The following is a 26,688-nucleotide window of genomic DNA, read 5'->3' as shown; positions in this document are numbered from 1 at the left end:
TAAAGCTTATCAGTTTCTTTTTTGTGGTAAGATGCTTATCAGTTCGTATGGCATGTATGTATATATGTTCGTTCATTGATAGAAGCAAAATGAGATTATTTTCACCTTAGCATGTGTAGAATTTGCCGTGCAATTGCATTTATGCCTTGGATGTTAGAACTAATCATGATGGGTAGAAAAAATGATACATGTCTGTAGCATTATGAAATTTTTTCTCTTAATTCATATCCAATTTGTAGATTAATACTTAATTCTATTCAAAATTGGACTGTAGGACTATTGTAGTTATAGGTAGTATAGATCATAGGAGGAAACACTTGGGTAAATGAAGTTGCTCCAGTTCCCTTGTTGTTAAGATATGTATTATGATAGGGGGTGTGTCCCTATTGTGAGTTCCCTTATGGCTTTGTGTCTTTAATTGTTAGTAGAGTTAGGAGGAGTTAGTAGTCAGTTTCCTAGTTTAAGTAAGTTTCCTGTTTAGACTAGGTTTAGTTTCCTATTCAGATTGCCAGTGTATTTACAAGTTTATAAATAAAGCCACAACCCACGATAGATAATTACAGACTGAAACTATCTTGGTTCAGGACATCGTTCTTCTTCATCGCTTTGATACCATGTGACAATTTAAGAACTTGAGAACCAGTGATTAGATGAGAAGAGAAGAGAAGAGAATGGTGGAAAGGGGGACTGCCTAGAGAAGAAGAATCGATGATGGGCAGTTCCCCCCCCCCCCCCCCACCACACGCACACAAAAATAAAAGCCTTTATTTATATTAATAGGGATTACAAGGACAGACTCCTATTTGTAATTGGAATCAAAATTAGAAGTATGTAATAACTCAATAGCAACTAATGACTATCCTAAATACAATAGGACACCTAACACTAAATCTCGATAGAGGGAAGATTCCCCCCTATCAAGTTACAACTCTATGTCCCCACGGTACATACTTTTAACACTTGTTACATCGGTTCTTAAAACATGCCCTGTCCATTTCACTTTCTTCACATGTTAGATTAACTTTCTTTGTTGTTTTGTAGATGCTGCGAACCTCATATGCAATGTGACTGTGCTTATAATTTTTCATCTTCCATGCAAGTGTTGACCCTGATTTTGTAATATGATTTCCTCTTCCTTTTTCATTCCTATGTAATGCCAGATGCGCCCTCAAATCCCATCTGCAACCATCTCAGTTGGGTCTGGAACTAATTTGAAGACACCTCCAAAGAAGCCTTCTATCAGCCAAAAGAGACCAGTTGAAGCAGCTGGCACTCCATCCCCTTTGTCAAGGTAAATTGTATTTTAATTCTTGTTTCAACTTAATGATGCTAACAGTCCAGGCAAGCTTGATCTTGATCCTCATTTAAAGGCCTTAAGTTTTTATTTATGTAATTTTGTGAAAATATTTCTTGTGTTACCAAACAGTAAAAAACAAAAGGTGTCTGGGGCTTTTCTGGATCAAAGCATTGAACAACTCAATGATGTTACTGCTGTCAGTGGAGTTAATTTGAGGGTATGATATTTTATTTGCTTCTCCTTCATGAACTCCGTGTTAGTTGAGAAATTATTAGCTAGCTAAAGGGGCTTCTCTGAAAGTTTAAATTTGTGATCACAATGCTGTGGTTGTTTTTTTGGAGCAGGAAGAGGAAGAGCAGCTATTATCTGCACCTAAAGAGGAAAGTCGGGCTTCAGAAGCTACTCGGAGGGTTGTGCAAGAAGAAGAAGAAAGACTGATACTGCAGAAAATACCCCTTCAAAAAAAATTAGCACAAATCAGTTAAAAATTCTCGTCCTTACTACTACTTTGTGATATTTTCATACTTATTTTCTACAGATTAGAATTCTTTTGTGATTGAATTTGGTGTTGGTGACAGTGTCCAAAAGTGGCATAAAGAGTGTAAGTAATGACGTGGAGCGTTGCCTGTCATTGGTGAGATGCTAACATACAGATTGTCCATTTTGGTCATATAGTTAGCCGTATTCTTATGTAGCTGAATCTGCAGTGTGTAGAGGAGAGAATGCGCGGTTTGATAAGTAATATGATCAGACTATCAAAACAGGCTAGTATTTTTGTATTCATCTTCCCACTAAGTTGAGTTGATTGTGTTCATTTCTATCTCTCACCTCTCTCTTCCTGATTTTGAATGAAAATTTTCTAGAGGGTTGATCTCGAAAAGCCAAGACATCATACTATTATTACCTCTGATGTTCGGCGGCAAATTTTAATGATGAACCGAAAAGCCAGAGAGGAGTGGGAGAAAAAACTGGCTGAAGAAGCTGAAAAGCAAAGGAAACTTAATGAAGTGAGTAATGACCCTATCATTCTACAAAAACGCATTACATTTTGTTTATTCATAAACTTATGGTTCTCTAAACATAAGACAACATATATATATATATATATATATATATATTTGCCTTGGTAATGTTCCAGAAATCAATCATTATTACTTTTTCCATTTTTGTTATCTTCTATGGAGGTGCAATTGTTAGTAGTAGCTTGTCACTTAAAGGCGGTTATTTTGGTGATAAAGGTGGGAAGGGGGGGGGGGGGGGTTGAACTATAGATTGCTAAAAGACCGAACCCTTTGTTTTAAATTTTTTTGATAGATAATGTATAAGATTTTATTTGGTTAATACTCGATAACCAAGAGAAGTGTATCTAATGGATCATTTTTATCAATTGCATAATCAATAAAAAGGAAGTTACTTTCAAATCTTCACCACACTCTATACTATATGTCCTTATGTACATCAACTTTCCCCGCACCCTGTCTCTAATGTAGACCAGTCACAAGTGATAACCAGTCCTAATGTAAGACTAGATTACCTAGTCCCAAATAACCCACAAAAATCAAAATAGCAACTAGGACAGAATTAGAAGGTTAGGATTTTCAAACCAAACCAGCCTGTAGAATGCCTCCAAATTCAGATCGAATGGAGATGATGTTGAAGAGAAGCTTCACTCCAAATTTTAGCCAATTCTGATGGCTAACAAGGGGGATATGAAGAAGATCCCAAAATAGAATAGGACAGATCTCCCAAACCAGTGGAATTTAGAACACCATACCTGGGATCGAGTGTAGTGGTTGGTGGTGTGGTCCTATGCTCCAAAACCAGCTGCTTTTGACGAAGGGTTGTGAAGATATTAAACTCGGATGTTGCAGCTGCAAAACAACTTACAGGAGCAGTAACAGCCTCAATCGAATGGAAGTAACAGCAGCAGCAGTCTTAGAGAGTTGGGGATGTTTGCAGCCTTCGAATGGTCCTTTCAACACTAGCATTGCTCACAGAGAAACAGCAGCACAGCAGTGTAGATTGAGTAGGGAAGGGAGGAGAAGAGAAAATAGAAGAAGAAGGGGGTAGGGGATGGGCTTTCTCAGCCCTGGGTCTCTCACCCACAGCTATCCCAGCTGTTGAAACAAGGATTTACTCCCATAACTGAGTGCAAGGATGCCTCAAATCTTCATTCAATAATTCATTGTCTGACTATTACAAAAAAGGCTGCCTATGTAATGAAGTAGGCTAGCTTACAAAATAGAAGGTAGAAAAATAGGAACTTCCTAAAATAGAAACTAACTGAAAATAGAAAGTAGGAAATAGAACCTAACTAGAATTTGAAACTACTAAATGAAATAAAATAAACTTCCTAAAACTGAAAATAGAAACTAAATTTGGCAGCATTAGGATAGGATCTTTTTCCACTTCAAGGGCCCACAAAATCTTCTAAAAAGCATTCACACCAAGGCAATATAGGGGATGTGACACTGTTCACATGAACAGTAACGTGAACAGTGTTTTGGCCTCTTCTTCTTCATATTTTGATCCACATCAAGTCCACAAGACATTCACAAACTTCAGGTCCAGCAACAGTAAATACTTCAATCGGTTCTCAGATTTGCAGGAAATTTCAGAACAATAACATTAAAGAATAAAAAAAAAGAAATGAAGAAGGGAAGAAGATGGGGTAGTCTCTCTCACCTACGGCCAATGGCATTAGCCCCTTGTAAACTTATATAGAAGACTTAAAAAAATTCAAAAACTAAAAAGGAAAGGCCTAACCCAATCCTCAACCAATAAGGTAACATAAACTGACTAGAAAACTAAAATAATGAAAGAAACAGATTCAAAACAGGACTCTAACTAAACTAATGAAGTAAATCCCATTTTTCTACTTTCTACCCATATTTTAGGCCCATTAAAGTGGCTCATTACAAAGAGAACCTAGCCAACACATACATAACCCAACCCAAGGTTTATTCCAATAAAATAAGCCCTCTAAGTGACTTATTTGCATCATGCCCTTGCTAAGGAGTCTGCTAAATCACTGGATCTTCAAGATATTAGTTGTGCTGATACATACTGATGCTAAGTCTTGTGTGGTGGTCTCCTCGGAGTTGGACTGTTGGATGCATTTTTCTTCAACCATTCCCATTTATTTATATTCATGAACTTGCGAGTGGGTCTCTGTGAAACTGAAAACATAACCACCAAGCAAGAAAGAAAAGAAACACAAAGAAGAAACAACAAATCGAGGTTGGCTTTGGTTGTCTTCTGAAGACCATGCATTTTTCCTCTTTTCTTTAGTTCGCTGATTTTGTTGGGGTCTTCTCCTCTTTTGCTTATCCTGGCCTTTTTTGGTAAGGCTTTGTATTTGGGTCGTGCTTGTTTGTTTCCTCTCCCACCCCCCCTTTTTCTTTCCTTTGGTAATGAATTTTTTATGCATCCAAAAAAAAAAAAACCGCCACAACACAAAGATGTATGTGGTACGGAAAGATGCCTATGTTCACTGCCCGATTATAATACCTTCACTAGCAATGGGGAAATAGGGTTACAAAAGTGAGCTCTATGCTTCACACCTCTGTCCCTCTTACAAAGATTTTTTTTTCCCCACAACCCTCAAACGCTCCCATGTGAGCCTTTTTAAAAAACAATTCCACAATCTATGTCCACAAGAGTGTCCATAAATAGATGATCCATTTCCTCAGAATACAAGACATCAATCCTCAACAATCTCCACTTTGGCTTGAATTCTATAGAGCCACCATGAAGATACCCTGTAGATGTCTTTATCTCCGTACCTCAGTAAAGTATATAACCTCATCCCAGACATTGATGGGTGCATTTAGTCTTCTGAAACCTCACATCAATGTGCTTTGCCCTTGCATAAAACTCTTGATTCTTTGCAAGATATATGGCACTCTGACTATCACAATGCAACACTGTACCTTCTTGCTCCAATCCCAATTCACAAACCAGATCAGTCAACCAAGTTGCCTCCTTGGCAGCCTCAACTACTGCCATGTACTCTGCCTCTGTCATGGATAAAGAAACTGTTGGTTGAAGTACTGCCTTCCATGAAATGGGTCCACTTGCTAGTGTGAATACATCATGGTTCGAGAACTCGGTTTCGAACCTGTTTTCGCTCAGGTCAAAAACTGATTTGGACCGAGATCTCGGCGAGTTGATGCACTTTTTTTATGTTACGGTGGGTTTTTGACCTAGTTTGGTCATGAAACTTGGTACACAACCTATTTTGGGCCATTTAAACACAATGGCTCTATCAAATTTTGTCAAAATCAAAGTCCAATTAGAAGTTTGACTTTTGACCCTAGGTTGGTAGGCAAACCCTGGTACTAATAGGCCCTATTCTACACAATTTAGTAATAGAAAGCAATCAGAGCATACAATTATTGTAAAACAACTTAAATAAGCATTAGAAATGTAAAAATGTAAAACACATCAATCTTGATATAGACCCCGATCAACTCCTTCGATCTCACTTGAATCACTTCTCACTTATACAGTTATACATCAAATACTAATACATTATTCCAATACTAAATACTAATACATCATTCCAAATTTCCAATTCTATCATGCAAACAAGTGCCGTGCTAGATCAAAACCTCGAGACCTCGGTTGACTCCACCGAATTAAGTTAAGCCTTTGTTGTAGATCTTGCAAGTTCGATGTTTGTTGAAGTATCTCTGTGCAATCCGGCGATTTTTTTTGTCGAAAAATGGGATCAAAACCAAGTTTTTGGTGTTTTCTAGAGCTTCTCTGCCGAAACCAGCGAGATGACCGAGAGCAATCGAGATCTTGACTGGTCTTGGTTGAGTTTAAGTCCATTTTATATAAAGGTTTGGTTCAATTTCCGTCGATCGAGATCTCGGCCGAGACAATGCATTCCTTCTATTTTGCCTCTAATTTATTCTTGGTTGTTTAAAAAGCGATATATTACCGAGATCTCGGCGAGTTCTTGTTCCATGGAATACATACATTGTAGTAGACCTCCATTTGTCCAAATCACTAGCATAGTCCGGAATCAACATATCCAACTAATTCTATGGAACTTCTCTTTCTGCTAAACATAATTCTAAGATTTATTGCCTTGCTCAGATATCTAAAGATCCACTTAATTGAGTTCCAATACTCCTTGCCAGGATTATTCATGTATCGATTAATGAAGCTGAAAGCTTGAGATAAGTCCGGTCTGCTACAAACCATAGCGTGCATTAGGCTCCCGACTGCACTAGCATGGGGTACCCAAGACATCATCTCTATCTCCTCATCTATAGTTGGACATTGCATTTCAGATAACTTGAAGTGGCTAGCCAATGGAGTGCTAACTGACCTAGCCTTTTTCATGTTGAAATGTTCCAACACCTTTTCAGCATACCTCTGTTGAGTTATCTAGAGTTTGCTTGCATTTTTATCTCTAAGGATCTCCATACCAAGGATCCTTTTAGAAACACCTAGATCCCTCATTTCAAACACAGAGCTCAACATGGACTTCAAAGAGATAATGTCATGTGTATTCTTAGTGGTAATGAGCATGTCACAACATAAAGCATCAAGAAAATAAAGGAATTATCATCAAGCACTATGAAGTATAAACATTAATCATACTTGCATCTTGAATTTTTGATCCGCACCATGAAAGAGTCCAAACGCTTATACCACTGCCTAGGAGATTGTTTAAGACCATAGAGTGATCCCTTAAGCATGCAAACATGATCTTCTTTCCCTACACTTTAAAACCTTCAGTTTGCTCCATAGTCCATAAAGATCTGTTCCTCCAAATCACCATAAAGAAACGATGTCTTCACATAAAGCTGTTTTAGCTCTAAATCAGACATGGTTACTAAAACAAGTAGTACCCGTATTAAAGTGTGCTTGACAATCAAAGAAAATATTTCATTGTTGCCCACTTCCTCCTTCTGAGTGTGGTAGCCCTTGGCTACGAGCCTAGTGATGTAGATTTATCACCAAACTGGGCTTCTTTTATTAAGAATAAGTCTAGGGTTGGGTTATATACATGTTGGGCCTTTGATCCCATGGGTTTTCCATGTAATAGGCCACTTTTATGGGCTTAAAATATGGGGACATGAGTTGCATACGGGATTAGCCCTATACTTAGTTTATTTTCATGTTTTTAATGTTTTAAATTGAACCGGTCCAAAGCTGGTTTGAACCAGTGGTTCAATTTAAGTGATTTTATTAGTTTTTCTTTTAGTTGTTTAGATGGGCTGGATTAGGACTCTATTTTGAGTCTATTTCAGTTTCTTAGTCAGTTTAAGTTACCTAGTAGGTTAAGGAATGGGTTAGGCCTTTCCTTTTTAGTGGAGTCTAATTTTGAGTCTTTTATATAAGGTTGTAAGGGGGCGAAGCATTGAACACGAATTTGATTAATGAGAAAAGCTTTTGTTTGCTGCCATAGCTACTGCTCTGCTTTGTTGAGTGTTGCCTTGTGAGTTATATCAAGGTAAAGGGGCTGGTGGATCTCCAGTTGACTCCTTGCGTCTGGTAGTACCGGGAGGATCTGTTATAAGGAATTGGTGGACCTCCAATCGACTCATTGCATCTTGTAGATCGGGAGGACCTACTTCTAGTCTTCAAGTTGCTGCCTCCTCAAACCCTAAGAGAGACTCTATTCAAATTTCAGCACCACCCACCCAGCCGATTGTCTGAAATTACAGTTTTACCCCTCTCTCCTACTTCTACTAGGAAGCCTCCATAACTCCATATTTAATCATTTGGTTTAGCTGTAACTTTCAGCATATATTCCCCTCCACCCTACCCATACTCGATCTAAAGCCCTTGCCCTAACTCCACCTCTAAACCCTAGACTCCATCACTTCCCTATTTCCCAAAACTCTAAACGTAGCCCTAGCCCAATTACATCTAAATTACTTCTAATCATCCAAAACCAATAAAACCTAGTTCATTAGACTCCCCTAAACCTACCTAGCTTTACCATATAAGACTCATCCCCATTACCCTAACACTAACCCTATATTTGACCTAAAACTCCAATTCTGCCCCCATCGAACCAGCAGCTCAACAGGTCCTGGTTTGTCTGGCTCCTAGTAGGTCTCCTACCTATCTAGGACTACATTACCTACCCTTGAATATTTCACATTCCTTTTTTGAGGTTGCCTCTTTCTTAGGAAAGATCCACTTGCACCCAAATCACCTTTCTTCCCTTTGGCTTCTTGACTAGCTCCCCACTTTTGTTCTTTTTCAGAGACTCCATCTCCTCCATCATGGCTGTCATCACTTTATCGTTTTGCACATCACTTAGAGCATCTTGAAAAGAAGAGGGGTAACTAGATCCAACTGTAAGAGAAAGGATACCATGTCCTCAAAACCGTATCTAACAAGGGCTTGTGAGTACGTTTTTCTCTCCCTTTTGCAATGTTGTAGAATTCACCTACTGGTTTCTGCTGTTTTGGTAGGCTGCAAGATGATTCTGACTCATCAAGGTCCATCTGGATGGAAGATGTTTCATTATCAATGCCATCAACCTGCAATCTGTCTATAGATTTCAGTCTCCCTCCCACGTTGACATATATAAACCGGAATTACAAAGTAGAAAGGACTCCTTCAGTCCTTGTCATAGAAAAAAAAAGCTACCTAGTGCATGAGACTCCCACTACTGCAGGGTCTGGGAGGGGCAAATGTATGCAACCTTACCCCCTGGTTCGCAAGGGAGGCTGTTTCCAAGTTTTGAACCCACAACCAACAGGTTGCAATAGCACAACTTAACCATTGCGCCAAGACAAAATAGTTTCTTAATCTAAAAAGGAAAGTATCTGCCTAGGAAAGTAAGCAAAGTAAGCAACGTAGTCTATCTAGAAAAGGAAACAAAACATTATAAGAATAAAACTCCACACTAAGACTTATCTCCACGATGAAAAATTCTCCCATGTCGTGGTACATAGAACTTGTACCATATTGGTACACATAACATTCCCCCTCAAGTTGGAGAATACATACAAGTCACTCATGCCCAGCTTGGAATAAATCTTCCGGAAGGCAGGACCAAACAGAGGCTTGGTAAAGACATCACCAAGTTGATTAGCAAAAGAAACAAATGGTGTAACAATCAGCTTGTTTATTACGAAATTCCTTACAAAATGACAGTCGGCTTCAATGTGCTTGGTTCTCTTATGAAACACCAGATTACTGGTAATGTAGATAGCAACTTGGTTATCACAAAACATCTTCATAGGCGAAGTAACCAGAAAACCCAACTCTTGGAATAATGATCTCAACCACATCAATTCAGCTGCAGAATGAGCCATAGCTCAATACTCAGTCTCAACACTAAACTTAGCCATAGTTGTCTATTTCTTTCTTCTCCAGGTGACTAAATTACCTCCAACAAATGTGCAAAATACCTTATGGTCATAGAACTAAAACTCACGAGATCTCGACGAAAGTCTCGCTTTTTCATGACCTCAAGACGAGGTGGAGGTTGATATGATATTTTACCCCAACTTGAGCGAGATCTCTACCCAAACTCCTTTATATGAGTGCCAGATCTCGACAACACCTATCGATGCAAACCTTGGTATACAAACACTTATTTATGCCAGAAACTAGGACAAACACTTATTTATGCCTAAATGCCTAAGACCATTCATAAATAAGCAAACACCCCCTATTTGAATCCAATAAAATTAGTTAAAAAAATCAAATTCCAAAAGGAAAAAAAGTCAACCCCCCCAGTTCAAGAACAAAAACTGGATTTTCGACGATAGGTGCAATTTTTTACTTTCTAATGCTGGGGTTTTTCTCAAATCTAAAAATTTTATAAATCTTAATATGGTAAAACATTGCTAAAACAAAAAAGTGAGGTAAAATATTCATTTGTTTTGATGCCCAAAAGAATTATTTCATTCAGAGCGATTCTGACAGCATTCGAGCACACCAAAATAAGTTTGACTAGTACATAACTCCTTCAATATAAATCCGATTTACGCAATCTGGGATTGTTGGAAGGCTTTCTCAACCACAGCCATGTCCTTTGCCTCTGTCATGGATAATGACAGTGTTGGTTGAAGCACTACTTTTTTTTTATGACCTGAATAATACCTGGGACCCGGGCCAACCCCTAGAGTTTTATTAATAATCCAAAATGGTAAAAGAATACAAGGGGGGGGGGGACATTCCACCTTACCCCGACCCAAGAAGCTGAACAAGCTCTCAAAAAAACACTCAAACAAATACCTTCCCAGCCCCATACAGCCTGGAAGAAACTACAAGCACTACTTTCTAAGAACAGGCAGTCCAGCCTTGTCCTCCCTTAGAATAACCTGTAAAACTCCCGGTGGTAGATTGCCCTGGTGGAAATTGATAGAGGACCCAGTGTCACAAGCAAGGTTAGCTAACCAATTAGCCGCCCTGTTCCTTTCTCTATAAGCAAAGGTCAAATTAGACTGGATTGCAGAAACTAAAGCTAAGACCTCTTGAAACCAATACCAACCCTTCCACAAGTTGCATCTCCTGAGGTTAATCATTCTGACAGTGGAAGTGGAGTCTGAGTTTACACCAAATCAAAAAAACCTAACTCCTTGCACAGAAACAAACCATCCCTTAAAGCTCTTAATTCGGCAATCGAGTTAGTGCAAACACAATAGAAGTTAGAAAAAGCTGCCAGGACAACACCATTCGAGTCCCCTAATGACCCCTCCACCCCCTCCACTACGAGGATTACCTCTACAAGCACCATCCACATTAAGCTTCACCGAAGTGAAAGGCGGACACCAATAAACTGGGAGAGGGCGTTTCAGCCTAGGGGAGGGCGCCGAAAGGCCGAAACACTGCAGAATTAGCCCATCTCTAGAGGACCCCAAGCGCCCAACCTTAGGGGGAAGCGGAAGGTCTTTCACCTAGGCTTTAATGCACTCAACTATTGAGCCAGCAGCGCGCACGCTTTCCCTGTGTCTTCTATTGTTTCTTTCTTTCCAAAGTTCCCAAACGATCAGAGAAGGCAAGATCCCAGTAATATAGGCACTTAGACATTTGCAACTTGCCGCTTCTTGCCAAAGAGAAACCTGACTTTTGGTATCTTGTGAGGGAAGAACAGCAATGTCAAAGATACGTGAAAAATAACCCCAAACCTTGGAGGCCTTGTCACCAGAAACCAGGCAATGATCAGTTGTCTTCCTCCTTGGATTCCTGCAACAGCTGCATTTGGAGGCCAGGGGAATACCAACTGACATCAAAGACTCATCTCTGGGGATCTTTCCATTAAAGAGCTGCCAAGTAAAAAAGGCCACCTTCAAGGGCAAGGATTGATTCCATATCCATTTCACATAGGAAACCCCAGGCAACACACACCGCACTTCATTCCAAGCCGATTTAGTTGTGAAACAACCCATCACTAGTGGGGGTCCAAACTAAAACATCATCTCTATCTGCAAGAGAAAAATTAACAAGAGATATGCGACTTCTTATCTCAGCTGAGTCAATGAGACTCAAGATGCCTTGCCTCTAAGTGCCGTCTTCCTCCAGTGCATCCTTTGACAAACGCCACCATATCAACCTGAAGCCCGTTGTCAACATGGTCAATCGGAGGGCCAGCCCCAGCCCAATTATCAAGCCAAAAAGAAATATTGCCAGAGCCAATTAACCATCTTGACCTATCCAACAAGAATTCCTTATACTCCAAAATATTTCTCCAAGACTTTGAACCAATCCCATGTGAACCAGCCAAGGCAACATGAGAATTTCTAAAGAACTTTGCTCTGTAAAAATCACTCCATAGTGAATGGTCAGAAAGAACTCTTCAAAGGCCTTTTAGCCTAAGAGCCTAACCCCCAATCCCCCTTCTTCAAGTGGCTAACCCCCAATCCCCCTTCTTCAAGTGGCTTGCAGACCTTCCGCCAACTCACCCAGTGCCTGTGTTTGCCCCATTCCAAATTACCCCAAAGAAAATCTGCAAAAATTCCATATAGCCTACGAATGACCGCCTTAGGCGGATCCAGAGTGGCGAGAACATGTATGGGAATAGAAGAGAGAACATGTTTTAAGAGCGTTACACCCCCCCTCCCCAAGATAAGAGCGAACATGTATGGGAATAGAAGAGATAACGTGTTTTAAGAGCGTTACACGCCCCCTCCCCCCCCCCCCCGAAGATTAGAGCCTCCCTTCCAACCTGCCACCTTGTTTCTTATTTTTTCAACAAGACCATCAAAGAAACAAATTTTGAGTCTTCTAGAATGGAGTGGGGCCCCCAAATAGATTATCGAGAGAGCCTTCCTAGTAAACCCAGTAACCGACTCCACCATACGAGCTCTAGCCCTCGAGACCTTGTCTCCTAACACAAAACAACTTTTTTGCCTGTTGACCAATTGTCCCGAAAAGCCTTCATATCTGGTAATAAAACCCATTATTTGCTTTAGAGAGCTCTTTAGACCCTTGGTGAAGATAATGGTGTCATCTGCGAATAAGCAATGAGAGATCCCAGGGCACCCTCTCGGGAGCTTAAAAAAGGATGCATGCCCCTCTACAAACAAGCTTTTGATGCCTCTACTAAGGACCTCCTCCGCCAATATAAAGAGGGCAGGAGATAAAGGATCCCCTTGCCTCACTCCCCTAGTAGACTTGAAGAAACCCGATTGGCTGCCCCCCAAAACCATAGAAAACCAACAATTCTCCATAGTCTTCCTGATTAAGTTGATCCAGGCATTGGGAAAGCCAAATTTTGAGAGGACCAACCAAAGAAATTTCCATTCAAGACGGTCATAAGCCTTTGCCATATCCAGTTTGAGAATCACAATGCCCCCCTAGCCTTATGGTTAAGTCCTGAGCAACTTCTTGGACAATGGAAATATTATCATGTATACACCTGCCCTGCACAAAAGCACCTTGCTCTTCCGCTACTAAGCAGGGGAGCAGCCCTGCCAGCCTAGAGACAATGATTTTGGCAATAATTTTATAAGAAAAATTGCATAGGCTAATAGGCCGAAAATCAGTCATTACCTCAGGGTTGTCCTTTTTAGGAATAAGCACCAGATTGGCAGAAGTGAAGCTTCTAGGAAGAACACCACCCTCAAAGAAATCCTTGATAGCAGCCCAGACATCATTGCAAACAATTTCCTAGCAAGCCGTGTAAAAGTGCTCAGAAAAACCATCTGGGTCTGGAGCATTGTCGACTGAAAGAGAGAAAACTGCCCCCTTCACCTCCTTCAAAGTGGGGAGCAACAGAAGAGAAGAATTTTCAGCTTCAGTCACCACCTTGGGAATCAAAGACAGCAGCTCTTCATCTACCACACACCCCTGGGAGGCAAAAATTTCCGAGAAGTGACGCACCGCCTCAACCTGCACCCCCTCATTGTCAGTAATCCACGAACCATCCCCTCCTTTAATTTTATGAACACCGCCCTTTCTTCTTTTGACATTAACTATGGAGTGAAAAAACTTCGTATTCCGATCCCCCTCCTTTACCCAAGTCACTCTGGATTTTTGCCTCCAGAAAATCTCCTCCTACAGCAACACCCCTTGCAGATTTTTCTTGGCCTCCTCAAGGGCCTCCACAGACCCAACATTGGCACATTGGTCAAAGGCCGCCTCTGCCCTGTTAACCGAATCCTCAACAACTCTTACCTTCTGATGTATATTGCCAAAAACCTCCTTATTCCACTTTCGAAGAGCACTGAAGAGCCATTTAAGTTTCATGGACACAAAGAGAGATGAACCGAAAACAGGCTTCTCCCATTGGCTCTTAACAAAGTCGGGAAAGCCCGGGTGCAAGTGTGCAACAACCACATTAGCTGGAACTTAAAGGCTGAAAAGGAGTGATTACAAGCAACAGAAAAAGAGAGCCAAATAGGAGCATGATCAGAGCAAGTTCTATTAAAATGGGTTACCTCACATGTCACACCTGGGAAAAGTAGCAACCCAGGCAGCATTCAATAGAAACCGATCCAACCTGGCCATGACCTTTCCTGCACCAGACTGATTATTCGACCAAGTAAAAATGTTCCCAGCATAACCTGCATCAAAGAGGCTTGCACTGCTCACAAAGTTCCCAAACTCATCCAAGGACATCGAACAAGCAGGCCTGCCACCAACTTTTTCCAAGGGTGACACCACAGCATTAAAGTCCCCCCCCCCAGACCAGGGAAGTGAGGTGGACCTGGAGAAGTGCTCTAATCTCTCCCACAACTCCCTCCTCTCCATCACCGAGCAAAACCCATGAACAAAAGTGATATAAAAAGAAACCACATTGGCATCCAAACATTCCAGCGTAACAAACTGACGGTGCTCCTCTACCACTTTAACCTGCCACGAAGCCCTCCAAAATACCCAAATTCTCTCTAAAGAAAACACCGAATCCATACAACCCTTCTCATCACCATGCACGCCTTAGAGACTTGCGCTTTTGGTTCAGCAATAGCAACCAAGTCAATTTTATGTAAGTTTACTAAAGTTTTCAATCGCCTAGAAGTAAGCTTATTCCCAATACCCCGAGCATTCCAAAACAAACAACTCATTTGGCACCAGTAGGAGTAGGGTCCACCGATCCCATAGATCTCGTAACACGCCACAAGGAACCCTCCCTAGCAGAACACACACGCTTAACCTTTTTAATTTTCTTTCTCTTATACACATGGGCAGCACTGAAAACTGCTGATCGAGAGGACAGCTTTTTGGCCACACGTGGGTCAGCTGGCTCAACGTTACTATTGTCCTCTCTCAGCCTTTCAAAAGTTCTGCGAATCCGTTCCTCAATTGAAGCGTTAAACACCTTAAAACTTTCTAGCAGAGCCTTACGGTCCAACTGCGTAACAACCGTACATGACACATGCCAATCATCCCTAACCCCATGGGGCCCAGCCTTGTCTTCAAAAAATGGTGAGGAAGACCCTCCTACAAACTGCGAGCAAGCTTCAACCAAGCCAACTTCATTATCTTCCTCACCAATTGACTCCAGCCTCGAGCTCAGGCGTATCCAGTGTTAAAGACCTCCCCCCGATGTCCCTTGCCTTCTCAGAATCTAAGCCATCAAGCTCCACGCAAGGGAGCTCCCCCTCTTCCAAGGGAAGATAAGTGATGTCCACACCAACCTTCTCCAATGGAACCTTACTCCCCTCCACAACGTCATTCCCCCGACTGCCAGCAGCTGAAACCCCCTCGGCAAAACCACCGCTTGGGCCCTAGCCAACAACCAGAGAAGCTCGTTCTAGACAAAACCTGGCCAGCAGCCGAAATCCCCTGTCCAGACATACCTCCATGAACCATAGGGCCACCTCGCGAGGATCCCTCTCCCCTAGGAATGAACATGCCATCTCTGTTCCTGTCGCCACCACTTGCGCCTGCTGCCACAACGCCTATTGAGATGTTGCCTTTGGAACTAGTCAAACCGGCAGCCTCTAGGAGATCAACGACTTCTTTTCTCCTTAAAAATTTTCGATAGGATTCTTTCAGGTGCCCGATCTTCGAGCAAAGTGTACAATACAAAGGCCATCGCTCATAAACAACTTTCTGGTGAAACCCATCCGCATCACAACCAATCCAAACTTTCGACGGTAGCGAGGCTCTCAAATCAACCTCCACGCAAACATGAGCCTGCGAGTGCAATTGGCTGTAGCACCATCAACCTTTAGAACCCTACCAATCATTCCAACAATAGACACCAAAAAATTTCCTTGATAGAAATTAACAGGTAGCCCTGGCAAGGAAATCCAAACTGGCGCAAAGGGGGATTCCCATCCCGATATGAACTCTGGAGTCCACTTCATGAAACGCAAGAGGAACCCTTGAATCTGAATCTGTTCCTTCATCCAGACCTTGACAAAATCCGCCGGAAGAGAAAAACGAAGAAGTACATGTCTCGGATCCAGCGTCGAAACAACAACATCCCCTTGAAGGAACAAGGATTTCTGGAGAAACTCTTTGATCAGGAAATGAGAAGGCCTTCCATAACTGCACTTTGCAATCAACGCAGAAGAGAAAGCCCTTTCAGACAACTCCACCTCCTCCCTGGAGAAAAAGGCCGCAGGCTCTCCAAAAAACGAAGAAGGTTTCTTGACCTCCACTTCAACAGATGGCAGGACCAGCGACCTAGACACCACAGCAGCAAAAGACGCAGGCGTGACCCCACCAACAGCAACACCTATGCAAGGATCAGGGGGGCGTTCTTCTCGAGGAGGAATCGCCATGACCTAAACCCCAAGAGCAAAATAACCCGCTAACGTGCGCCTCCAAAGCAAAACAACGCTAAATTATGCAATAATTATGTGTCTTCAATTGTTTGAAGCAATGCCTTCCATGAAATGGGTCCACTTGCTAGTGTGAATACATCATGGTTCGAGAACTCAGTTTCAGACTTGTTTTCGCTCAGGCCAAAAACTGAGTTGGTCCGAGATCTCGGCGAGTTGATGCACTTTTTTTTTGTTACGGTGGGTTTTTGACCTAGTTTGGTCATGAAACTTGGTACACAACCTATATTGGGCCATTTAAATACAATGGTACTATCAGATTTTTCAAAATCAAAGTCCAAATAGGAGTTTGACTTTGGACCCTAGGTTGGTAGGCAAACCCTAGTACTAATAGGCCCTATTCTACACATAATTTAGTAATCGAAAGCAGCAGATACAATATCGAGAAGACCTGTCAGTTTTCTGCCCACTAGTACCACAACCATTAGGTCCACAACCACAACCTCTCCATCATGGTTTAAGAACTTGGTTTCGGTTTCTAAAGAAACCGAGACGGAAATTGGAACAAGTCAGATTTCAACCTGGTTTCGACCTTATTTCCACATTTTGGTAGTTTGACCGAAAAATAACAAGTCTCGACCAATTTTGACCAGCCTAGTTTGGACCATTTTAGGTAGCTTCGACCTGTTTTTACTAAGGTGTCAATTGGGCACCGGAAACGGGAACCGGACCGCAAAAATCGGAACCGACCCACCCAATCGCTTATTGGGCCAGTTTTGGATCTACCGATAAGTTATTGGTCTAGTTCTGGATCTACCGACTAAGTTATTGGTCTCCTAACGGTTCCATAACCGATAGAGCAACTAGGAACTGTTGGAACCAGAATAAATCCACATCCTAACCCCATATATTATATAATTCTTAAGACTTAAGATCATGAAAGCTAAGGTTAAGTCTGTGAACACCGGATCAAACTGAGAGGGGGGTTGAATCAGCTTCCCCTTTTTGACGTTTTCTGTAAACAACACGGTTGCTTACCGTCCCACCTCGCACCACCAGAATGTGGCCAGGTTTACCAAGACTGTAAACTCACTCTGCAAAACAGGGATTAGTCTCCAACAAAAAACAGCAGGCAACGAGACAAGATATACGTGGTTCACCTTACAGTATGTGAAGGCTACGTCCACGGAGCAATACCCCTCGGGGTTTCGTATATGCCCAATGCTCAACTCAAATACAATAAGCCGCCCCTACGGCCAAGATACCCCTTACCCTACTTTAACCTCTCACCTCAGTGAGGGCAAGGACCTCAATCCCAATACAATAATGGCCTCAGCCTTACAATAAATCAACCCAATAAACAGATTCAATCACAAACCCAACCCAAAACAGATCACACTCTAGGTTCTACCCAATACATTCAAAAACAAGTATTAAACCTAGAACAGAGAAGTAATGGTTTGTGATCACGTTTACCTCCTAAAAGGCAAACCTCCAACTCCAAACGAATGCTGTGAGATCTTCAATAGAATGAAAAAGTACTCGAATCCATCGCCAACACCAAATCGAGGTTTTCAGATGATTTCCTTCGCGCCTCTACTCTCGAACCACGTTAGAATAGTAGAAGACGACTTCTCCTCGATTTCCTTCTTCTCTAGGGCTCCAAAAGTGCGTTTTTGGTCATTCTAAGTGAATATATATACTTTCCAATAAATACCCTCTGGACCGATAAGAAAGAAGTAAGAAAACGCAAGCCCAAACCTTTGGATACTATTCCCACAACCATATGCTGATGACCACCGCTGCCAAACCTTGTTGCCAACAATGACAACACTGCCACGAGCACTAACAAAGTCCTTTATTTTTTTAGTTTTTCAAACTTGACTGGTACCTCTTGTCTCATCAAAATCTCGCCGAGATCTCGGAAATCTTGGTAAACTTGAGCTAGTAGAGACGAGATATGATACGAAACAACAAAATGTCAAATCTCGAAAAACTCGACCGAGATTTCGAATATTTCGAGAATCTTGGAAAAATCTCAGTGAAATCTCGAATATTTCGAGGATCTCGACCTCCTCAGTACTCATAGAGTCATAGTATTGTATTGTTGGGACTTAGGAGTTGGGAGTTAAGATGTGGAAGACTGGGGTAGTAAGGTGTCTATGACTTATGTATTATTCATTGTACTTAGGTTGGGTGTCCATGTCATATGCATTGTGAACACTTCATTGTATCTAGTGGTTTATAGTAGAAACTTTAAGTCTTTAACTATTTCTTGAATAATTATTCAATATTATGTGCATAATTTACTTGTTTTACTTGCCAATTATGTCTCATATCATTCAAACAATGTGTAGAATAGGCATCAATGGAAGGGACAATAGACAAGGATACCAATTTCCTAGAAACCCTTGAAGTTGAAGCTTCAAGAAAAACGAATAGTCCTCCAGCATTGAAATAAGCAAAGGATATTAATGGAAGGGACAATAGACAAGTATACCAATTTCCTAGAAACTTCTTTGCGCCTCTATTCATTGCCTTTTTAATTTATTTTAATAACTTTACCTCAATGTTTCCTACTAGCCCACGTGATAGCATTGTTGCCTTTATTAAAAGTGAAAAAAAGTAAAGTTGTAAATGGAAAGTTAAACGGATCGGATATCCTACGGAAATGGGGAACTATCTGAATCCGTATCTGATTAGTTATCGGACGGATACGGATAGTTTCCAAACGGATACGGATAGTAACTTTCGAATACGGATAGCCCTAAATGGGTATGAATGCGAATCGAATTCGGATTTTCGGTTATCCATTTACACCCCTACTTCTAGGTCATGTTTCCCCTTGTTCTAAGAAAGTTTGTGGACCTTCAAAGTGGTGTACGAAGAAAACCCTAGACATAGAGCAAGGTCAAACAAAAAGCATGAAAGAAGCGAAGAGCATAGAATCCCAATTGAAGCATAACTAGCAATTGTAATGGTACAGTGAGAGAATAATTAGGTTCTTTGTATGTGGGAAGAAATGTGGAACTAAGTTAAAGTGAATTATGGGTAATGGTAGTTTCTTACTCTCTCCCCCATCCCCCCGAAAACTAAAAAGGGAAAAAAAAAACCTAAGTAACAGTTACAAGTATTTGTTTTGCATTTACTGCTAGTTGCTGCAACTTTTCATCAGGTTTTTTAAATCAATAAATGATATTGTTATTCACTTCTGCCTAATGGTTTCTGACTTGTGAACTTGTTAGAAATGTTAGTGAAGGTGGCATATATTCTCACTCTGAATTTGGATGTAGGCAGAGGGAAACACTGGTGTTGATGGTGACAAGGACAAGGATGAAGCTCGTACAAAGACACTCAAGGTATTCAATAGAATCCAATAATCCATTATCTTTTCTTAAAATGAGAGAAGATACATGACTATCTTATGGCCCATCATCCTCATAGGCATCCTGTACACATGGCTTACTAACTCATCAATCTTGGTCTGTTCCGCCTGGAAGTGAGTGGACAGGAGATCTGAAACACTCCAAACTGATCTCTAATGTTGATTCTGCAATTCAGTGGTTAGGCACAGATGCACTGGTGTGCCATGCATCTGATTCCATCATATAAATGTTCTTAAGGACCCCTCTGCGCATCCCATACAACCTCCCATGCTAAAGAGGCTACTTCACACCATTTCACCTACCTGTGCAGGCAAACAAAGAGGAAGACGATAAAATGCGAACAACTGCAGCAAATGTTGCTGCCCGAGCAGCAGTTGGAGGGGATGATATGCTATCAAAATGGCAACTCATGGTAGAGCAAGCCCGACAGAAGCGTGAAGGAGGAGGTGATGGATCAAATAGTGTTCAGCCTGGTAGAGAGCTGAGCCGCAAGGCCCTGTCAACCATGGGAAGAACCACTATGGACAATCAAGAAGTAGAAAACAGAGGCCTTTCTGCTGCTGCGGCATCTGGTAAGTATGATTAAGCATCATTGGTCAAAATTTAAATTTTTTGAGAGACACGTCATTAGATGGGGAGAATATTTTAGGGATTTGTTATAGTTTTAAAGGTGAGACTGAACGTGAGGCTCACAGCTGTTATACAGAGTGCTATCCGTTTGCAGTATGGGTTCAATGCCCAAATTTAGAAAATCAGAGCATTACTAACTAATTCAGCTAAGATCAGGTAGGTTACTGAGTCTTCAGTTATAGATTTCAAAGATGATGGAAATAGATACTCTTAAAGAAGAGCTTCAAGAAAGCCATATGATTCATACACCTTACAAAGGCAGGGAGTGCTTTGCATGTTCTAAATGGACCTCTTGTGCCATAATTCGACCAATTAGTAAAGTATTTGTCTAAAATTCTTTTGTGTTGCTATGGAGTTATAGATTAGTTGAATCATCTAATTGGTCTGAGAAACAAGCAATATAACTAAAATAAATATCTAACCTAGTATCTGTCGAGGAAATGTCCTAGATAGAACTCTATATCTGCAATTGATGCCTCATTGTAAAGTTGTGATATATTTATTGGTTTTTGGCAGGGCCTGCAAGGAAATTTGGCAGGAACTCTGCTGTTGTGCCACAGTCAAAGGTTGCACGGACCATTTCTGTCAAGGATGTAATTGCAGTCCTGGAGAGGGAGCCCCAGATGTCAAAGTCAACTTTAATGTATCGTTTGTATGAGAAAATTCATGCTGATGCTGCGGCAAATGATCGAAGGTGAAATGTGGGGCAATAAGGATCTAATGTCAGCATTTTGTCAGGACAAACATCATGAATCTGGGAGAGTCTAAGGTACAACTTTAGGCTATTCTTTGTTCTTTTATTGACATTTGTTTGTGTGGAGCATTATGTGCTATATGTAGCAATTCTAAGGAGACTACTCTCTGTATTCACTGTTCACCCGCCTCTATTTGGAATCATGGCAACATAAAACCCTAGGGTTGCCCTCATTCTGATTACAAAGGCAGGCAAGTAGTCTTCTCATGGAGTGTAGATCTTTTTTTTTAAAAAAAAAAAATTGATTGCATCATAAGGATTGTAAAAGAATGTTTATATGATTATTTCTTTACTACATTGAGTTTTCAACAGGCAGCTTTTTATTAGATGAGAGAGTGGTGGAAGTTCATTTCTGTGGAGGAGGAAAGATACGTTGAGTGCATGAATGCTAGTTCCAGTATTTCTTTTACAGGAATATGATTGTGCTAATTCAACTTCAAAATTGGGATTTCATTAACGTTTCATGGGTTTGCTACACTGTCTTCTCACACATGTCAATATTGTATTTTATTAGGTACTATTTGATGAACATTAACCGTAAAGTATGGCATGGCGGGGCGGAGTGTAGAAAGATATATACATAGTGAGCCATATGATTGATATGGTATATCAAATTGATTTATGACTTCTTTTTTGAGTGTATAACTACTTTCATTACTCATAATCAAGAGAGTGTCACATATCAAAAGCTAAGAAAGTTTTAAACTTAGGCCACACAGAAGGCCAATCTTCTTTTATATGAGACCCCATTGCGTACCCAGCAAGTATATGAGCTGCACCATTAGCTTCATAGTTGGGATTGGGTTCTCATTTTTTGGCACACAATTAAGAGGGTTAAGAGTAGGAAATGTAATAAAGTGGAGGAAGGTGTGACAGAGAAGAAAAAGTAAATAGAAGGGCTTTAGGTTAAGTTTCCCTGTTGTTGGTTTCACCGAAAAACAAAAAAAAAAAAAAAAAAACTGAAGGTAATTTCTTAATTCCACCAAAAAAAAAAAAAAAAAAAAAATAGAAAACATCGATTTGCAGCTATAGAATTTGGCAGAACGAACACTTTTCGTTTTTCCGTTTGGGAACCAATCCTTGGCCATAAGCATTGTTTTAAAAAATGGGGAATCTGATTTCGACTGATCTGACATAATCGATTCACATTCAAAACCTTAGAAATCTTCCTGTTTTTAGATCTATGGATTGATTCTCGGTTTCTTGAAGGCCGATTCTGATCCGATCTTCATCACTATCTGATTCTGTCTCTGATTTCGTGTTTTAAAACCCTAGCTTTTTATTTTTTGGTAACATTTAAAACCTTGGTAACAAGTGGTCAGAATATCCCCCTCCCTTTTTCTACAACATCATAATAACATGTGGGGGGAAAAAAATTAAATTGGAATAGGCCAACCCTTGTTCTAATTAATGTTGATTCTCAAAACTTATTTTTAGAATAAATAATGAATGCACTAAAATTTTCGTTTTTATTTTTTACCATTTCTTTCTTTTAAGGGGAAGGGATAGGCAAACTGCCCTCTCCAAGTAAGCTTGCAGGTGGCAGGGATATGGGGGGACAAAGGAGGTCAAGGGATCTTTTCACTAGGGGGAGAGAGGTAGACACAGGCTGCACCTAGCCCTTTCAATTCTTTTAATTAGTAAAATAATTTAAAATTTTTTTTAAATAAAAGATTTGTGGAAATGTTTGTTTCTTCTTGATTCCATTTTTTAGGATTCTGATCGACTTCAGTAATCTCCCCATAGATTTTGTCTGATTTGAATTGAAATTGATAAAAGCTTGAATCCAAATCCAGTTTTGTTAACCTTTTTAACCTATAACATGCAATGATACGCCATTTACTAATCGCCATTCTTTCGATTTTAGAGAATCAAGTTTGAAATCAAGTTGAACGTAGCATATAAGATTTTTTCTTTGTCAAAGTTCTACCTAGTAAGGAAAAATGTTTGTGCATGATTGATTTGAGGAAAATCTCTTAGGGACGTATTAGCCTATGTAAGCAATGTAATGTAATCCCATCTAGAGATTTGTTCTGGATTGAAAGTTAGCAGTTACCTGTGAACCTCTTAGAGCTATTATTAGTGTAGCTTCATTGGAGCTTGCAATGGTGTAACCATGATACGTCTCCTTGATTAAATGTTCTCATTGTTATCATTGACCACGAATATATAGTTTCTCAACCGTTCAGGGTTTGGGTTTAGGTTAATTCTCCTAGGGTTGGGTTAGGGTTTAGTGCAAGCCCGGCCCAGCCCCTCCAAAATACTTGCTTGAACAGAAGAATACAATAAGAGCTTTGTTCCTCCTTCACAACAGTCTTCATGTCATTCCAAATAGTGCCTTAATCCGAGGTGGATACCATTCTTGGTGTCGTCAGTGTAACCCTATACTTCATTTGGCAGAATAGGAATGAAGTTGTTTTCCTTGGGAAAAAATTCTGCCCCAACTCAATCATGCGGAATATCTCTAATTGGGTTAGGGACAATAGGCTCCTTCATGAGGGAATCTCGGACCTAAATGTAACCGGTGATGAGGTCAATACTCAAGAAGACACTAAGCCTACCATTGAGTTCTACCTTAATCAGAATACAGCACATTATGGAAGTTTTGAAACCTCTACTAAAGGGAGGTTGGGGAGCCTTTGTTTTCCATAACAATGAAATTATGGATTGGTGTATGAATTCTGGACTTGCAGGATCACCATAGGAAACGGAACTCAGAGGAAATGTACATACTCAACCATGCATAAAGGCTTCTATTAATTTGTCGTAACTTTCTCCCCTTCTCGTCACTGAGGGGGATGGGGGTGTTTGCACAAAAAAAAAAAAAGGAAAAAAAAACTTTTTTTTTTTTTTTTTCTAATGTCAAAAGGTTTCTTGAACCTATAAATATTTCTATTGTGAACATTATCTTTGGGCCATGTGGAAAGGTGCTATGGTAACTCCATAACTGTTTGACATCTTGGGAACTCGTTTAGATTAGTCATATGTCATATTTTTGAAACTTCAAATTGAATTGCGTTATTACAATGTTTATTTTGCAATTGACTAACTCCAATTGAATTGAAATTTAATATGTGAGCAGTGGACCTCAATCTTTACAAAATTTCAGTCCCATCAAACCTGTAGTGTTGCAAATAGGTGTACTGATCATAATACCCTATGGACTGGCTGCCCATAAAACCTGCTCTCAGAGGGCTTGCATGACAACACTTCTGTTTTTCTATTTCTTTGTTTTTTATTCCTCGGACCAAATAAATAAGAGAAATCCATTTGTTTACACCAATTCATTTTTTTGTTCCTAGGAATGAACTAGGATAAAAAAGTTGTTGAGAAATAGAAAACACAGAATCTCCAATTTGAAGCTTCTTTGCCCTAGAAATAAAAGGAAGAAATAAGGGGGAGTTGCTCTTTAATGAGCACATGGTTAATTTGACGGGCAAAACAGTAATTTCATGTTCAAAATAAAACACAACCTCCAATGCAATTTCAACCACCCCCATCACCACCACCACCACCACCTCCTGCACCACTACATCCACCTCCACCGCCGCCGCCGCCACCACCACCGCCACCACCTCCACCACCACCATCGCCGCCGCCACCACCACCACTTCTACCTCCACCAAGTTTTTGGGTATTCTGGCATTTTAGAAATTTTATAGAAGTTCTAGAAACAGAAATGATTGTGCATAACAAACGCGTTTTTGTTTCTTTTCTTGCTTAGAAATAAAAATTACTATGTGTTATCAAACATGTTTTTTTGCTCAGAAATAAAAATTATTATGCGTTACGAAACAAATTTTTTTGCCCATAAATTTACCCTAGTAACAGAAATACAAAATATCATTTTTGAAATAGAAACATGGCCCAGAAACAGAATTGTTATCATGCAGGACCCAGTGGTCCATGCATCCTTTTTGTACTCCCAGATTTTTCAATAAGTTGTTTTCCCAATTGGAGAACTCTGTTGATCTTGAAGGTTGACATGTAAGCAGGAGAGCAAGGTTCTTCCTGCCCAAAAATTTCAGCCCTCATCCAACCTACCATGTGTTGGATATGAGTGTGTAGTTAGATCAGGAATTTCATAAAGGCACTAGACTAGGGACACGGTTTCCTTAAATGATTGGCATGTGTATATATAGAATATGATTGGATGAGTTGTCCACACGATTAGACTAGGTTCCCTACTCAATTGTTAAGTTTCAACTCAAATGAATTGGTCATATGGACAAATGAAGCCTTTACATGTTTTTTTGAAGTTTTTAAGAAATTATTGAAAACAAATGGACAACTTGAAAATTCTAAGGATGAATCTTATCCATGGAGATATAAGATTAAAAGTGGTTTTAAATTTTGTGATATGATCAGAAAAAGTATTTAGCTTATCCATGCTAATATACCATTTTGTAAAATCACATTTTATGTAGTAAAAACAAGGTGGGTTATTAACAAAAGTCTTCTTTAATGGATGCCTTCCAAGATATTAAAGCTTTTTGGTTATTTGTGCTACATATTTGCCCCTTTTTTAATGTAAATAAACCAAAAAATTAGGTTAAAGAAGATCTTCCCACTTGCAACAAAATTAATAAAAAAAGATAAAAGGAGAGCGGATCATCTTTCGAATCGTTCATTTTTTTGAATCATTTCCCCATTTCAAAAGAAAAAAAACAAGAGAGAAAGAGCGTCACGCGATAAGTTATATTGGCATCTTACACGTTAAGTAAATGGAATGAAAAGGAGGGACAGAGTGCATTTCGATGGTGTAGGACATGTACTAGGTGTTTGAGGTTCGGCCTCTTGGGATAAGGGACCTCATGGCCAATGGCTTGCTTCACACGAACATTATTTCTCAAATAAGAAGATGGATTTCTAGCTTTCTAATCAATCCCCCATTTGATGCTTGGGACTTGGTGGGGGTGAGGAGATTTAATGTGGAAATGTTTAACAATATTCTCTCGAATTGTAAAAATGAGACTGTTTGGTGGTTACGAGAAAATCCCTGTCAAAGTCACTTTCTTGCTCACCTCACTCTATTTAAAATCCCATCAAATTTGATACGATTTAGATGAAAAATTGAAGGTAATGAGATAAAGCGAAGGCCGGAAGTTGTAACAGTCATAGGCAAAATTGAGAAAGGTTGACAGTTGTTGTCGTTGAAGGTTGATACGTATCTTGGGAGAACTTGATCCAATAAACAGACTTACAAAGTGAGGGAACCTAAGACCAGATAATCTACACTAAATCATTTTAATAATCGATGTGAGATCAACCCCTCATATGACTGATATAGAACTGTAACAAAGGTGTGGTTGCGGCTGCCACAGCCACCACCATGGACATCTATCCTCTCACTCTCACTCTAATTCATGAAGGAGATGGGAACCTTCTGTGAATTTGAAGAAGCTTAAGGTTATATTTGAAAAACCAAGAAAATGTGGAGTAATTTTGTCTTAATAAAAT

General features: G+C 40.2%; 1 protein-coding gene across 3 annotated transcripts in view; it reads left to right on the top strand.

Moving 5' to 3' along the window:
* Positions 1-21,448, top strand: part of LOC122669028 (transcription initiation factor TFIID subunit 4b-like) — a 43,690-nt gene extending 22,242 nt beyond the window's left edge. For all 3 annotated transcript variants that reach the window (XM_043865642.1, XM_043865643.1, XM_043865641.1), the window contains exons 6-14: positions 1,161-1,291; positions 1,427-1,514; positions 1,642-1,777; positions 1,876-1,931; positions 2,005-2,061; positions 2,161-2,304; positions 19,752-19,817; positions 20,155-20,416; positions 20,991-21,448. In XM_043865642.1, coding sequence (XP_043721577.1) covers positions 1,161-1,291; positions 1,427-1,514; positions 1,642-1,777; positions 1,876-1,931; positions 2,005-2,061; positions 2,161-2,304; positions 19,752-19,817; positions 20,155-20,416; positions 20,991-21,172 — 1,122 coding nt within the window. In that variant the 3' untranslated portion in view covers positions 21,173-21,448. The remainder of the gene's footprint in view (positions 1-1,160; positions 1,292-1,426; positions 1,515-1,641; positions 1,778-1,875; positions 1,932-2,004; positions 2,062-2,160; positions 2,305-19,751; positions 19,818-20,154; positions 20,417-20,990) is intronic.
* The last annotated feature ends 5,240 nt before the right edge of the window (positions 21,449-26,688 follow it).

This window comes from Telopea speciosissima, chromosome 7 (genome assembly GCF_018873765.1).
Source record: "Telopea speciosissima isolate NSW1024214 ecotype Mountain lineage chromosome 7, Tspe_v1, whole genome shotgun sequence".
In the NCBI taxonomy this organism is placed as follows: domain Eukaryota; kingdom Viridiplantae; phylum Streptophyta; class Magnoliopsida; order Proteales; family Proteaceae; genus Telopea; species Telopea speciosissima.
Note: the sequence above shows the minus strand (reverse complement) of the source record. Positions and strands in the feature narration are given on the sequence as shown.